This window comes from Malus domestica, chromosome 15 (assembly GCF_042453785.1).
Source record: "Malus domestica chromosome 15, GDT2T_hap1".
NCBI classification, from domain to species: Eukaryota; Viridiplantae; Streptophyta; class Magnoliopsida; order Rosales; family Rosaceae; genus Malus; species Malus domestica.
Window position 1 is genome coordinate 9,175,286 of NC_091675.1, and position 15,040 is coordinate 9,190,325.

Consider the following 15,040-nt stretch of genomic DNA (forward strand, 5'->3'; position numbering starts at 1 on the left):
TGTTCCAAATGGTGGTGTTTTTTGTCAAGCTCTGGACACCTTTGTGCATATATACTAACTCTGAGGATGGGTCGATGTCCATTACCAAAAATAAAATTAGGATGATGTCATGCAGTTTTGTGATCTTATCATTTACTTGTCAACAACCATGCATCTGAGATTTAAATTCATTTTCCATTGCCCTCAAGAAAATTAAATCAATCAATTTCTAACATGAAAATTGTTGCACTTATCTTCTATTTTTGTTCAGTGATTTTTTATTTTATTTTCTAGTTACCATTTAGGAGTTAGACTTTAGGTTTTTCATCTCGAATTTGTTAATCGCTTAGGTTTTAAGTTTTAAGCTCAAAATCAATACTTCAAACCTAAATGAAGCTCCAACGATGTCATTGTATCCACCTAAAATAATTACCTTTATCAATGAATAACAGATCAAAATTGAATAAAATTAAGTATAAGTGAGATAGTCTCGATCGATGTCCCATAATATACATAAAATATCAGTACCGTTTTTCTGATCCATGGTGACCAGGAAATTCTTGGTCAACCACCATCAGATGTAATCCAGGGGCGAAAAAATTATTAGAGTATTGTATTGTGATCGATTCATGTTGAAACGACCATAATTTCGAGTTTTATTATTCGTGGTAATAATTTATAAGTTCAAATTCATGTAAATTTAGATTCCTATGTTCACGTATGTTCATATGTTTTCAGAATTTTTGACCAAAAAAATATTTTTTCAGAATGTGGGATACGTGAAAAACTTCAGATAAATTAAATGGCACTGTATAGGTGGAGGATGTTTGTGGCTTATACATGTAGCGATCGAGAGAGAGTAGAGTGGCGGTACACGGGAGCTGCCAATGCATGCCCCCTCCGATTTCTAACCCTCCACGACATTCTATATCATTTCCACCTGTGCTGTATGTCCCACTAATTTCTTATTTCTTGCGCACAGAGGTCATCAGATATGTCACTCTTTTCTTCTCTTCTCTTCTCTTCACCTTGCAATTGTATTCAAAAAAGGTATATATTTGCATGATTAATTGACTCGGAATACAGAAAACCCACATTTTCTTTGTGCTTATCTTGCCCACCCCACTACCCTTTTTTCCTTTTTTTTTCCTCCTAGTTTTGTATTATGTTTGAATCATGCAGTAGTCAACAAAGAACAAGATATATGATCATGGCATTGTTTACAAGCCATTCAAGACATATTTTCTACATTCATATTATTAGATGCGCATTAGAGAATGAACTAACGATGTATACTAGGTTTATGTATTGTCTCACGTATGTGCATGCATGCCTATTCTTGCATGTGGTGGAAAGCATAATAGGAGAGAGAGAGCATAAGGATAGTATAACCAACAATGTATACTAAGTTTATGTCTTCTCCCACGTCGTACATGCATGTTTATTCTTGCATGTGGTGGATAGGCATATCGATAGGAAAGAGAGAGACTACATAACAATAGAGTAGATAGGAACAAACATATAATATAAGTGTAACCCCGACCATATGAACCAACAAAGGAATGAGAAATGAAAACTGCATTCCAAACAATATGAAAAAAAAAAATTCCTTGTGACTATATTAGACAACAACTTGCCTCAAAAGCTTAAGTAATCAGAAAATGAGCCACTGATGTATATCAAAGCTACAAAATAATTACTAATTAGCTAAATTTCAACGAGGGAATTTCTTTGGTCGTCTCTTTTTACTAGAGAGCTTCGGATAAGGTTACTTGATGATAGAATTTCTGTACAACTTACAAGGAGCTAATAAATATCTGATATGAAACTTGTTATAGTACTGCAAAATCAAATTTCTCATTCATCATCATTCACGTTAAAGATTTTTTTTTCTTGGGTTATGATTGAAAAAGACGTGAATATGACAATGGAAACTATATTTTTCTAAATAAAACAAAAGAAAATCTTAGGCCGACTTCAGGAATAATACTTGACTTGAGCACTACCCTTGATATTTGAACAACATATATATTAATATAAAAGATATATAAACATAAATTGAAAAGAAAAAAAAAAGAATAATTCAGAGTATTGTAACTTAGAGGTTCAAATTAAGCAATTTCTCGGTATACTTGAAATATAGTCATTCAACGTTATTATACATGGATTTATATTTTTAATTGTTATATATACCTTAGAAGTGGAATCAACTAGAGGTGGGCAAACGGGCCCTGGGCCCGTGGGTAGGGGCGGATATTAGTGGTTCTGGGTGGGTCCGTATTATTTTATATACAAAACAGGGTGGGTCCAAGTAAACAAAGGGGCGGACCGGATCCAATTTTCTAAAGTCACAGGCCCCCGGCCCGAACCGTATCACACACACACACACACTCAAATCTCACACACATCACATCTTTCTCGAAGACTCTCCCGAGTCCTCCCTTTCAATCTCTCTCCCAGAGTCATCCCTCTCGATTCTCAGTCCCCTCCCCCACTCAAGTCGAGTCCTCTTGTGAACACCACCATCACCATCGTCTCCTGACTCTCCTCCCAAACGTAACCGCCCATCACCGCTGTTGAAAACACCACCATCATCATGCGATTCGAAATATCATGTCATCTTCTCACAAATTAAGGTAATTTCTAAATTAGGGTTTTTGAATTATCTGGGTTTCTGAGTACAGGGATTTAGGACTTTTGAATTAGGATTTTTTTAATTTATAGGTTACTGAATTTAGGGATATAATTTCTTAATTTCATGGATTTAATTGGTTTTGGTTTTGATTTTAGTTTAGCTTTGGAAAATCATGTTGTAAGGGATCTTGCTAGACTTGTTGAAGTCTTCTTTTTATCCACTTTGGGGGCTCGATTTGGCTTGATTTCAGGCGACTAGTTCGAGTTTGGTGGTCCTTCTGATGGCAGCAGTGGCGGAGGATGCAGGTTGTTAGAGCATCCCCAGTAAGGGGCTCTATATGGGGCTGGAAAAGTGGTGGATATAGCCCATTTTAGAGCTCCGAGGAATCTTTGAGGCTTTATAAAAGAATCTCTCCCAATAGGTGACTATATATTTTGGGCTCTATATATTTATTTATGTAGTAATTTGATTAAGCGATGATTTTTATTTTTTTTTTGCGTTAGCTTTTCTTAAGTTGATTTTTGGACGTGCTATCTTAATTTTTTTATGGACCTTTCAACCTAAAAAGTTCAAAATGTGACAAAGTTAGATTTAATCGCTTATGAATTGTTCATTGGATTAGATTCTCTTATCTCAATCTCATCCGTTGAAAGAAATAAACCCCCACTTCACCCCCTGAAATAATTTGATTTTTCACGTATAACACAACAACTTACCTAACACCAATTGGTAAATTAGTATCTTACAATTTTGAAAAAAAATTATTTGAAATTTTCATCCACAATTTCATCCACCAATGCCCATGAACATCAAATCAATTTGAAAATTTAATTTTTATGGAATTTAAAACAATCATTAATTAGCCAAATTGCAAGAAAATAAGTAAGAAAAAAGAATTAATAATTAATAATAAAAGGAAAGTATAAGTGTATTCGCAAGTGGATGAAGAGTGATATAATTTTCCTCATATGGGCTGCTACTTTTTTGTGGGACCCACTGTTTTTTGGGGTTAGATGTAGCCCGATTTTATGCTACCCAAGAAAAGAAGTTGCTAGCCCCAGTGATGGATCTAGCCCCATTTTCCGGCTCATTGGGGATGAAATTTCTTGCTAAGGCTTGAAATGTAGTAGCCTCATGGAGGATAGAGCCCCCATTAGGGATGCTCTTATAGCGCGTTTACTAACCCGTAATCGGAATGAAAATAAGGAATCTGATTCCAATTACGGATTATACTTGTGTTTACTAAAATTGGGAAGAATCAAAAGCGCATGGGGCCCACACAAAAAATAGAATCCAATTCCTGAAATTGGAGGATTTGGATTCCCAACATATACAAGGTATTTGGATTCCGGATTGCCCAAGCAATCGGAATGATAAATTTTTTCCCTTTATGCCCTCACTTACTTTCATTATTTCCAAGATTATCCTTTTAACCCTAGACTTATTTTTCTTTTCACCCAACTCCTAACAATTTCTTTCCATATCCTTCTAGCTCATTAAGCATAATTTTATGCTCATTCACATTATGCACAACTCCATACATATGTCGAAGAGAAAAAACTACAACTTGAGCGAGAAAATTTAGATATTAAAGTCAGTAATTAAATTTATAAAAAAAATAAACAAAATCACTTTAGTATGTCTATGAAATAAAAAAGCAATTTAATTTTTTCTTACTATTATATACTATATCAAATTTTATAAAAAAAAGTATATAAAATATTTGATTTGAGACAAGGGCATTTTAGTAATCATATTGGTTTATATTCCGATTCTGCTGAATTAGTAAACAACTTTATAGAATTGTATTCCAATTTTGGACAGTTTTAGTAAACAACTTCGACAGGAATCTGATTCTGATTCCACCTCATTTCAATTCCTCATCAATCCAATTCCTCTTCAATTCAATTCCTCTCAATTTGATTACGGATTAGTAAACGCGTTATTAGGGTTTTTTCTGTTGGGCTTGGTTTTGTTGTCAGGTCCACACTTTTGTTGTTGTGTTTGTATTGTATGTGGGCCTCTCTTTTGTAAATGTAAATATGTGTGTTGTTGGTAATAAAAAAGTAGCCCAATGTCAGACCCAAAAAAAAAAAAAAAAAAGTAATTGGACCAGTGGACCCATCCCGAACCAGCCCGTTTCAAACGGGCCGGGTTAGGTCCGGCTCCCAAATTTAAAATCTCTCTACCCAGCCCAGCCTGGCCCGTTACATTTTAAAACGGGGTAGGTCCGATTCCTCTAAATTTGAGCCCGGCCTGTGCCCAGCCCAAGAATCAACTATGTCATCGACTCTTATTGTAATATATACTACGTAGAATGAAAAACTACATGACTTGTGTTTTAACTACCTATAAAAATTATCGTTACAACTTATAACGAACTAGGTTGAAGTCAATCTTATGAGTTCAAATTTGATGCATGCATAACATGCGTTGAATAAATAACTAACAGTAACATACAAGTCGATTAATTTAAGAAAATGAAACACAGTTTAATATATAATCCTGTGTGACCTCAAATGGGTGAAATATACTAATCTGGCATGTACATGTATAGATCTTTATACACACATTTCTTTTTTGGATAAATACATAAATACTAATACATACATTAATATTGTGAAAGCCTGTTTACTGTGATATATTTGGTTTAATCAGATAAAATAATATAGATTCTTAAGTACATATATTTGTATTACTTAAGATAAGCTGGTTGCACTTGCAGAGACATGTGATGAAGATTCAAATTAGAGAACCCATTTATAACATACCTAGTTTTTTTTAAGTAATTGATTAAATTAAGGGATTAAGGTTTGATTATTTTAATTACAGACAGATACATACATACATACACCGAGCAATACACTACATACAGTCCAGTCGGGCAGCAGGGGGACCCTCTGTTCCTCTGCACTGTTCTTGTGTAGTCTTGGACAGGAAAGAAGAGAAAAAAAAAAGTATCAAAATATGTGCTCTTTTTTTAGAACGAGTCATTCTTTCTTATATGTAAATTATAGTTAGAGACGTAATTTTTTTTTTTATGTGTGTTATTAATAAGTTATTTCTTTATATGTCTATCTTCTAAGTTCAAAAATGGGTTGATGCGTAAAATTTCACATCAATGGTCTAAACGTTGATCATTATGCTTAACATGTTTTTTTATTAAAATTGTTATTAACACTCTAAAAATATTATACTGCACTATTTTATACATATTTTTATAAATAAAAAATGCATAATGGAATTTTTTTTAGATACACAATTCAATAAATATTATATTATTTTCAATAATATTTTTTCTTGGCAGATGCTTCCATTGGTTCCCAGCAACAAGAACCACTGGCGACCACAAAGATAAGAGCTAGTCAAATTAACAAAATCAAATAAAAGAAGAACGTGGAGTTGAGATGTCCTTTTATTATCCATGAATTCTTGTATTATGACCCTTAAGAGTTGCTTGACCCACAAGCAGACAAGCATACTTTTGGACATATTTTCTTGGATAAGAACTCCGCTTAATATAATCACTCTTTAGTTTCTTTGTTTTGGTGTTGGTTGAGAAATCATGCTGCAGAGTCTTGTGTAGCCGTGTAGGAGGACTTATGTGCACCATGGATATTTCAACTTTTTAATTCAATCACGTGTTATCAAGTGTCTTCGCCCATGAGCGGTAGGTCTCGGATTCGAGACTTGGGAGCAGCCTCTCCATAAATGGGGGTAAGGCTAGCCGACATTCACCTCTCCCAGACCCTGCGTAAAGCGGGAGCCTTGTGCACTGGGTATGACCTTTTACGTGTTGTCATGTAGGAAAGTTAAAATGCATTGACTATTACATATGGTAGCTATCTCACATTGGATGGAAATTGAATGTGGGTCTCACATGTAGGCCCCAGTTTAGTGTGCATGAACTGAATAGAGCAACCTCGCGTACGACATTCAACTAGATTTGAATGCCGCGCATGAGTCTTACATGTGTTGGTTCCACCTCTGATAGAATAGAGAAGAGCGATTCTATCTTGTAATCGAAATATTTAGGATGATGCTACTAACACACCTCTTTTACCTTCTATACACTCCTCTCAATTTTTTGTCATTGGATGAAATGAATTAAAAAAAGATCAAAGGAAAAAATTAATAAGGGATGTGTGAGAGGTAACAAGAGGTGTGCGGATAACACCACCCAATATTTATCCAAGTCACATGTTGAGAAAGAGATAAGGCGATATATCTTCAGCTACACTCAAGGTTTTGTTAAGATAAAAAACCGATAAGTAAATGCAGTACAAATAACAACACTCATTCAAAAGGAAATGAGTCATGTATTCGACCACGAAATACATCGCGGCCTCCACGTGGAAGTATGGGAGTGGGCCATGTTTTCTTTGTACCCAAAACAAATATCTGCAGTTGCTTAGGCCCATAGTTTCAACTTTCAATCCACATCCATCCTATTAATTGGAATTTGGAAGGTTCTAACTCAGTGACAGCTGAGGATGGGAAATCCCCCACCCCACCATTAGAGAGAATGTAAAGAGAGAATGTAAAGTTAGAAGCCCTTGATGGGTTGAATTATGTCCCGGAAAAATTATGATTGCTCTAATAGCCTAGACTTTCTCACATCATATAGGCTATAGCAATATACTTGTAGTCCAAAACTTCATTATTTCATATCTGAATGGGCTGAATGATTTGATATAATGTTCATTGTACAAGATAAGTCTTGCTTGGGGTCTCACCTTATCTGTCAGCTAATCATTCAATTAAAGCTTTCAGCTAATCCATGAATTCATGACATATACCTAATTAATTCTTCATTCTAGCAAGACTCGGTTGTTATTGCCAACGCTTCACTTCTTCATCTCTTTGCGTGATAAACGTCAAGTTTGCTCGCTTCTGCAATTATTTCACAAGCTCTTCCACCTGGCTCCCGAATTCACTAGTTTGAGATAAGCCGTCTTGAAATCGTTGAAGAACATATTCTGGTCCGCGGCATACTTTGTGATCCAGCTGTGCAGGAAACAAGCTTCTCTTCAGTTGGATATGAATAAGGAACAAATACTACACGTACATAAAAATGGAACATTAGATGCTGTCATTTTTCTAAATTCTGATCGCTAGCGCATGACATATCAGGCATTTATGAGAAATGTGTAAGATCAAAGTAATTAAAGAAGGAGGCCATCGTTCTAAAATGTTCATAACTGTAGCGTCAACTCACCGTGACAAAATCTTTAATTCATTTCCTAACATGAACCCTTGCATAAAAGAAATTGTGAATGATCACAATTATCTCAACCGCTTTGAGGAATTTGTGGATTGATTTTCATCAAATTTAGATTTTTCTAGCATAACTCCTGTTTAAATTGTTGGCTCTTTTTTTTTTTCAAGTCTTCTGACCAGATTATATTCATTTTAATATTCTATGAATAACTGAGTAGAGTAGTCGACTGGCTTAAATGCCCAGCAACACATGACAGAACAGAGAAAAGTACACAGATTAAAGTTTCTACAAGGAAATGGACCTTAAGCATTCATCATCCTTGGCAAGTGCACGGTCTGAGGGAAGGCCAATCATGCTACCTGAATGCAAAGAATAGAATCAGAAATTGCAAAACAAAAAAAATTGATATTTTGACAAGACGAGAAAATAATTTTCTATCAAGTCATTCATTTTAGATGCTACATAGATAAGTCACAATACTTTGTTTCGACTATATCGTGAATATCATGACAGATGCATTCATTGAACAAAAAAAATGTCTATGTTGCCCAAGCAAATTGATCAAAGCATACGTGTACATCAAAATAAAATATATATATGTATACATTCATTGAAGATCAAACAGAAATGTGAAAGTTGACTCACTCTAAAAATAGAGCATCATTACTCCATTGCATTCCTATTTTTCTATTGTTGCTCAGTTATCAAGCTGTAACACAAATTCCCCAATAGCAGGAGCTTGAGGGAGATCCCGAGTTTTTTTTTAAGCCTATTTTATTAAGCACCTTATATCCATGTTGCTGTTATTTACCTGAAGATGGTTTCTCAAGAAGAATTTTGAAGTATGTATTGTCAAAAACCGTTGGGTTCCCGAAACCTTTATTTCCAATAGTATGGGCTCCTGACAGAGCAACAAGTTCCTGAGTTCTGAAAAAAAATATACATGGTTCAAACCCATAGCAAGTCAAGTCACTATAAACATATAACTAGAACAGAAATCAATTAAATGCAGAAACTAAGTAAATCTATCAATAAAATGTCCATTGATATCTCAAGGACTTTAATCTTCATGCATATCCGGTTTATTTTAGATATAAACAACAACCACACCCTCGGCCACCAAATATTGCAAACGTTTAGCATATATGAACTTACGAGAAGCCTTTTGTTTGGAAGCTTTGCTTCAGACCAGAAGCATCCAGAGTTTCTTCAGGAAGTTTTCCTTCGGGATCAGGCTCCCTAATAAATGAAAAAAGAAGAAAAGATGAGAGATAGAGAGATATAGCTATTCACAGCATCATTTCTAAAAATAGGAATTATAGCTTTTGGTAGCACTAGATAGATGCTCCTACAAGAATTGGAAACTATTTTTTCTATTTTTAGGGTTTGCATTAACGCTAGCAATACTTGGCAACTGAATTATTGAAAGGTTCAAGCATGATGTTGGTTTTTTCCACCTTGATGCATCTTACTTTGAATCTAGTCTGCCTAACGGAACTTGGATTGTAGGACCTCCACATATTGAAACTGCTTCTGCTCCAGCCACAGCAATCATGTCTGCCCAGGACACTAGTTTTGGAAACACCCACATGTTAGCACAGCACTCGGCACTACTAAAACCTAGTCAACTGTATCTCACTAGATAGAAAACCTGGGTGTACTGCTTCCACCTCACTCTTTGCTTTCTCTAGAATCTAACCAACAATTCAATCCACCGAAGAGTTAGCTGATAAAAGATCATATGAATAATTTCTTTACTCAATCATTATGCAAAAGATTAAGAATTGGGAACCCGATGGAAACCAAAAGATTGAATCGACACACATCTATATAGAGAGTTTAGAAGGGGCATGCCTTGAAAGGAGTTTTAAGACCTTTGTTTTCCGGTCTATCAAGTTCATAAACGATAGAACCATCCATACCACCTGCAATAGTTAACAACAGCAATGAAGATGCATTGTAGTAATAGTAGAGCACTTGTCCCAGTTTGAAAGAAATACAGACAATAGATCCAATTCAACCCGAAACATATCCGTAGAAAATTGACTGTACAATGCAACATACGTCAACCACTCGCACATCCTCGACCCACAATACCCGGTATTACAGGAAGTGTAGGAATATTAACTCCAATTGAAATTACTCCAACTTCAAAAATTCAATGGAGTAGTGGAAATGAGTAAGGAGCATGGTCAATGCATATAGATATCGGTACCTGAATTGTCATCAATTTGATAAGTCCCGGCATCATGAAACACCAAACGAAGCACGCCGGCCGCCTTTCCCTTGGTCACCACCTTCCTAATCTCCTCCTTCATAAGCTCATATTCACTTCCATCCGACCTTCCAAATGCGGTAATTACTATGCACATATTTAAATTTCTTAATAAACGAAAAGATCGGAGATTTTGTTCAACTCACTCAGCCGCCTTCGCCGCCGTGCATTCAGAGAAAGGAAGCAGCCATGGCAGTGTGGCAGTAAGTGTAAGCACCAGTCCTCTTCTGCCCAAGACGTGATCTTTACCTGAGATTTTCAACATTTGGTGCATCAATTTATAGAATTGCGTTTCCTTTTACCTCCAAGCAACCAAACAGAGAATTTAGGGCTTTGTTAGCTTTTACCTGAAGTGGCGGCTTTGACGGCGGGAAGAGGATTGGCGTGAAAATTGACCGTTGAGAGGGATTTGGCCGGAAAGTTGAAGTTGAACGGGAATGTGGTGGAGTAAGAGGGGGTAAAGATGGACGGGGTTGAGGAGCAGAGGAGGGCGACGGTGGAGGTAATTGGCGCCATTTCTAACGGACGGATGAGATAATGAGAAATGAGTTTGTGGGCATTTCAAGATGAGATGTTTGTGCAGGAAAAGGACCGCATCCTATGGGGTCCAAGTCCAGAGGAAATCCTACACGCAATTAAATTAACGAGTGGCGCAAGTCAAACTTAAAAATTTTTTTAACATTAATAAGGGATGTATCATCCAACGAGAAGTAAGGAAATTCAACGCCGGTATCTCCTTTTAACATTAACAAGAAAAGTATCATCAGACGAAGAGTTAGCTAATAGGTCCGTTACTGGCCCGTGCTGGACCGACAAAACGTAATGGAGAATCCTTATCTCGCATCGGAGATGGCAACGGGGCGGGAATCAAAGCGGTTCAAATATTGAACCTCATTATTTATTGAACAAGCAATGCCGAGAAAAATAGGAAAATATAAATAACTTGAGCTAAAAGAAAAGTAACGGCTAGGGTTACAAAATTTGCGTAAACGGAGAAAAATATACAGAAATATGGTAGTAAACAATGTGTACATCTCTCTCATCTTCAGCAAATGTTATCTTGGGCCGGAGAGGCGCACTGCAGAAAGGTAGGCATCGCTGTTGTAGTCTGATGGTCCTGAGGAAGTCCCCTCATCGCTGACTGATTTGAAGAAATTCGAATAAAGGCGAGACCCCATTGAGTTGGAGGTTGGAGGCTGGGGAACGGGATACAGGCCTTCAAGCATTTGGACAACCTTCGTCATTGATGGTCTCACAGACATGTCTTCCTGTATGCACCACAGTGCAACCATAATGGCTGTGTGTACCCTCTCGTCGGCTTCATCCTTCCCTAGCATTGTGTCCAGGATGTCCCTCATTTTGCCTTCTTCCAACATCTTGAAGGCATAAGATGGAAGATGGGATTTTTCTGAAGTTTCTGTCGGGTCGTAATTCTTTCTCCCACCAATGATCTCTAGCAAGAGCATTCCATAGCTGTACACATCACTCTTCTCTGATATTGCGTAGTTGGTGATCCACTCCGGTGCAAGGTACCCTCGGGTTCCTCTTAGCGTTGTGAAAACATGGCTCTGTTCCCTGGTCATTAGCTTTGCCAAACCAAAATCTGAGACTTTGGCAAGGTAATTAGTGTCGAGGAGAACATTTTCAGGTTTTATGTCACAGTGAACAATCTTCACATCACAATCTTCATGGAGATATGCTAGCCCTTTAGCCGTACCCAATGCTATATTGAATCTTGTCTCCCAATCCAATAGGAATTTTCCGTTGTTTTTCTTGAAAATCCATTTATCAAGAGACCCATTTGCCATGTAATCGTAAACCAGAAGTCGATGACTTCCTTCTGCACAGAAGCCCCTGAGCCGGACCAAGTGCAGATGATGGATACTGCCAATGATGCTAACTTCAGCTCGAAACTCTTTCTTTCCCTGACCAATGCCTTCCAACTTCTTCACAGCCAGTTGAGTCCCATCTGGGAGACTCCCTTGGTAAACCGAGCCAAAACCTCCTTGCCCTAGCTTCACCGAGTAGTTATTTGTTGCAGTTTGGAGATCTCTGTAACTGAAACGAATGGGCATGCCAGTCATATTTTCAAAGAAATTTTCCTCGTCTGAGGTCCCTGTAGGAGATTCTGGTGATCTTGCCTTCCTCCTGTAGTATCGGTATCCCATAAAAAGTAGGCCACAAATAACAAGTACTGTCGAGATGGCTATGATCACAACATAAGGGAAGTGTTTCTTGCTGTTTCCGCTCTTCCCACTGCTTCCATCCCTCAAGACCTTAATGTAAGAAACAAAGCCAGAGCCCTTGTCAGAATTTTGGAAGCTACCTAATCTGTCAAACAGAAAACAATTTCTTGTACTGTTTTGGAAGAACATAGCAACACACGAACAGTTGCCAAGGCAAGACGTTTGGCAACCATTCAAATTAGTTTTCGAAGAAGGTGGAATATATCCCAATGCAAAATAATAGAGCCCATCCCCAGCATTTACAAGCTCTGTAGAACCCTCCGAAGGATTACATGAGGAGACAACCCCCGCCTTGCAATTAGTACGCGAGCTGAGACCTGAAGGGCACTGGCACTTGTTGTTACTATAACATTCGAAGTATGAATCACAAGGTTCTGGTGTGCTGCACGAATCGCTTGGTATTTTTGTTTCTGAAGGACCACTTGACCCTCCATTCTGAAGATTGTCGAAAGAGATAAATCCATCACTTCCTAAAACTGCAATCCATGTGGCATTTGCATCAATATTGCTCGAGAAAATAAATTGCCATAGCAACGCTTTGGATCGATCAAAGAACTTCCATGAATTTTCACTGATAGTTGCTGAAGTGACTACACCACCGTCTATGTTGATTGTTTTACGGCTTTCTTTCGCCATAGACCAATACGGCTGTGGTGTTTGGAAACCTGCGGAAAGAACCAAGTCCCCGGACTTGATTTGAAGAATATAACTCAAGTTGTTAGAGCTAGGATTGCTTACAAGCTTCATTCCTTCCGAAAATTCCTGATTCCATAATAGGGTATCAGTTGGATGGCTAAAACTCTGCCAAACTACTCCTTTGTCATCTCCATTCAAAACTAAATTTCCCGAGTCCTGCAATTCTACTGTAGATACGCTTTTACCACCAGTATCCGCAGACCAAACCACCCTTCCACCTTTTTGCAAAGACACACCACTCTTAGCATCAAACACAATTTTATCAGAATTTGAAACCGGGGAACCCCTATTCGCAGTCCAGACCACCGTAGAACTGTCCTTGTGGACAACAACCAGCAGAAACAATGTGACATCATTGGGAGTAGTCTGGAAGCCAAAACCAAACTCGGACTTGTTAGATAACAGAAACAACCCATTGTTGTCAATCCAGTCCATTTGAGCCCATTGAAACGACGAATTAATCGAACCAAAATTTCGAACACTAGCCAGGCAGGTTTCAGAAGAGATAAGAACAGACAGAAATATGAACCCCATGAAATGAATGAAATTCATATCCCCCATGGCCAAATGAAAACCGGTACTTCACTAAGATTTCAAAAAATGGAAGACTGCAGAAGAACAATAGAACTAACCAGAGAAGACGCAAAACATCTTTTCAATACAAAGGACCCTAGAGGAAAGGAGGATGCCTAGAAAAAAAAAAACACTTTCAACTATGAGGTAACCAATCGCAGAATCTACGGAATTAGCCTTGTAAGCATAATCCCAAAATATGATCAAAAGTCAAGGCAGAACAAAAACTGATTTACAACACCAAAGGAGGCATAGAACTTCACATGTCAAGCTGAATTGAGAGAGAGAGAAGTACCGAGAAGTACCAGGAGAAGTACCAGATAGCTGGCCAGCAGGAGAAACGCAGACAACTTTGACCCAGAAAAGGATCAAGATGAAAGCACTTATGTGAATTGGCGAAAAGCATTCAACCGCTTAACTTTTTCTTACCCACCAACTACCCCCTGAATCCTTAATTTAATGCATTGACTACAGCTAAAAAAACCCAAATAGAGTACCATGGTAAGCTGGGTGGCAGCAATCTCAGACAATTCTAACTTTCAGAGTTCAAAAGCACCAAATTTGACAAAAACCCAGTTCACGTGTGAACTTAAAGATGTGAAATCAAGAGACTTTTTCAATGTCAAATACAGAGAAACTAAGATTTATGTGAAGAGAATCAGATACAGAGCATCAATTAAAAAACTATGGAAGGGAAAAGGATAAATCCAGAAGAGAGAGAGAGAGAGAGAGAGAGAGAGAGAGAGAGAGGGAGGGAGGGAGTGAAGGGAATCAGATACAGAGCATCAATTAAAAAACTACAGAAGGGAAAAGGATAAATCCAGAAGAGAGAGAGAGAGAGAGAGAGAGAGAGAGAGAGAGAGGAAGGGAGGGAGGGAGCTCTCACCTTCTTCACTTAGTTGGAGAGAAGCATAGGGAGCAGTCAGAAACGAGAAGTGAAATTGCGGCATGGGATGGGGGTGTCACACATTTTCCTAAATCCGTTTGGAACTTTGGGTGCTTCTGTCACGAAGTTTGAGAGATCTGAGGTAAAGGCTTATCATTTCTTTTTTAAATTGTGGTTGAGAAACCGTCAAAAGAAAAGGTCTTTTGTATTGAAACAGATGACAGATCCCAATTTTTTATTACCTTTAATTTATTGATGAGATGACTATTTTATTCATTTTTCTTTTCAAATTTTCAACCGCCGATGCCGACTACTTATGTTCATTTGACAACTACAACTACAGTGCTCTGCTATTTTCCGAGGTTTTACTGCAGGCATAACATTTGACTCGCAAAAGGTAAACAAATGAAATAAAGGATTTGATTTGTAAATAGTTGCCTGCTAACATGAACATAAATATCTCCCCATGCTGTTCTTTTTTTTTTCTCAAAACCTCACCTGTTGTAAGAGTTTCGAATTCCTTAAGTTC

The 15,040-nt window shown here is 37.5% G+C and overlaps 2 protein-coding genes across 4 annotated transcripts; both read right to left on the reverse strand.

Moving 5' to 3' along the window:
* Nucleotides 1–7,256: 7,256 nt before the first annotated feature.
* Nucleotides 7,257–10,979, reverse strand: LOC103456198 (putative L-ascorbate peroxidase 6). 3 transcript variants are annotated; one of them, XM_008395855.4, is made up of 10 exons: nt 10,458–10,979; nt 10,257–10,359; nt 10,051–10,178; nt 9,690–9,760; nt 9,487–9,529; nt 9,308–9,404; nt 8,991–9,074; nt 8,647–8,762; nt 8,137–8,194; nt 7,257–7,621 (listed from the first exon to the last, which is right to left on the reverse strand). In XM_008395855.4, the coding sequence occupies exons 1-10, from the start codon at nt 10,624–10,626 to the stop codon at nt 7,519–7,521; spliced, it is 972 nt and encodes a 323-aa protein (XP_008394077.1). In that variant the 5' UTR covers nt 10,627–10,979; the 3' UTR covers nt 7,257–7,518. The 3 variants fall into 3 exon arrangements, with proteins under 3 accessions (XP_008394077.1, XP_008394079.1, XP_008394078.1); XM_008395857.4 differs by having other exon boundaries at nt 7,257–7,672; nt 10,458–10,759; XM_008395856.4 differs by having other exon boundaries at nt 10,051–10,166; nt 10,458–10,750.
* Nucleotides 10,974–14,744, reverse strand: LOC103456197 (G-type lectin S-receptor-like serine/threonine-protein kinase SD2-5). Its single transcript, XM_008395854.4, has one exon. It carries the CDS (start codon nt 13,611–13,613, stop codon nt 11,166–11,168), a length of 2,448 nt encoding a protein of 815 aa, XP_008394076.3. The 5' UTR covers nt 13,614–14,744; the 3' UTR covers nt 10,974–11,165.
* Nucleotides 14,745–15,040: the final 296 nt, after the last annotated feature.

What these genes read in the sequence shown, in the direction of transcription:
- LOC103456198 (XM_008395855.4), bottom strand. Translation starts at nt 10,626, where the DNA reads ATGGCGCCAATTACCTCCACCGTCGCCCTCCTCTGCTCCTCAACCCCG. An exon ending in CGTCAAAGCCGCCACTTCAG is followed by an intron (nt 10,360 to 10,457) that starts GTAAAAGCTAAC and finishes TGAAAATCTCAG; the next exon opens with GTAAAGATCACGTCTTGGGC. An exon ending in TCAAATTGATGACAATTCAG is followed by an intron (nt 9,761 to 10,050) that starts GTACCGATATCT and finishes TAACTATTGCAG; the next exon opens with GTGGTATGGATGGTTCTATC.
- LOC103456197 (XM_008395854.4), bottom strand. Translation starts at nt 13,613, where the DNA reads ATGGGGGATATGAATTTCATTCATTTCATGGGGTTCATATTTCTGTCT.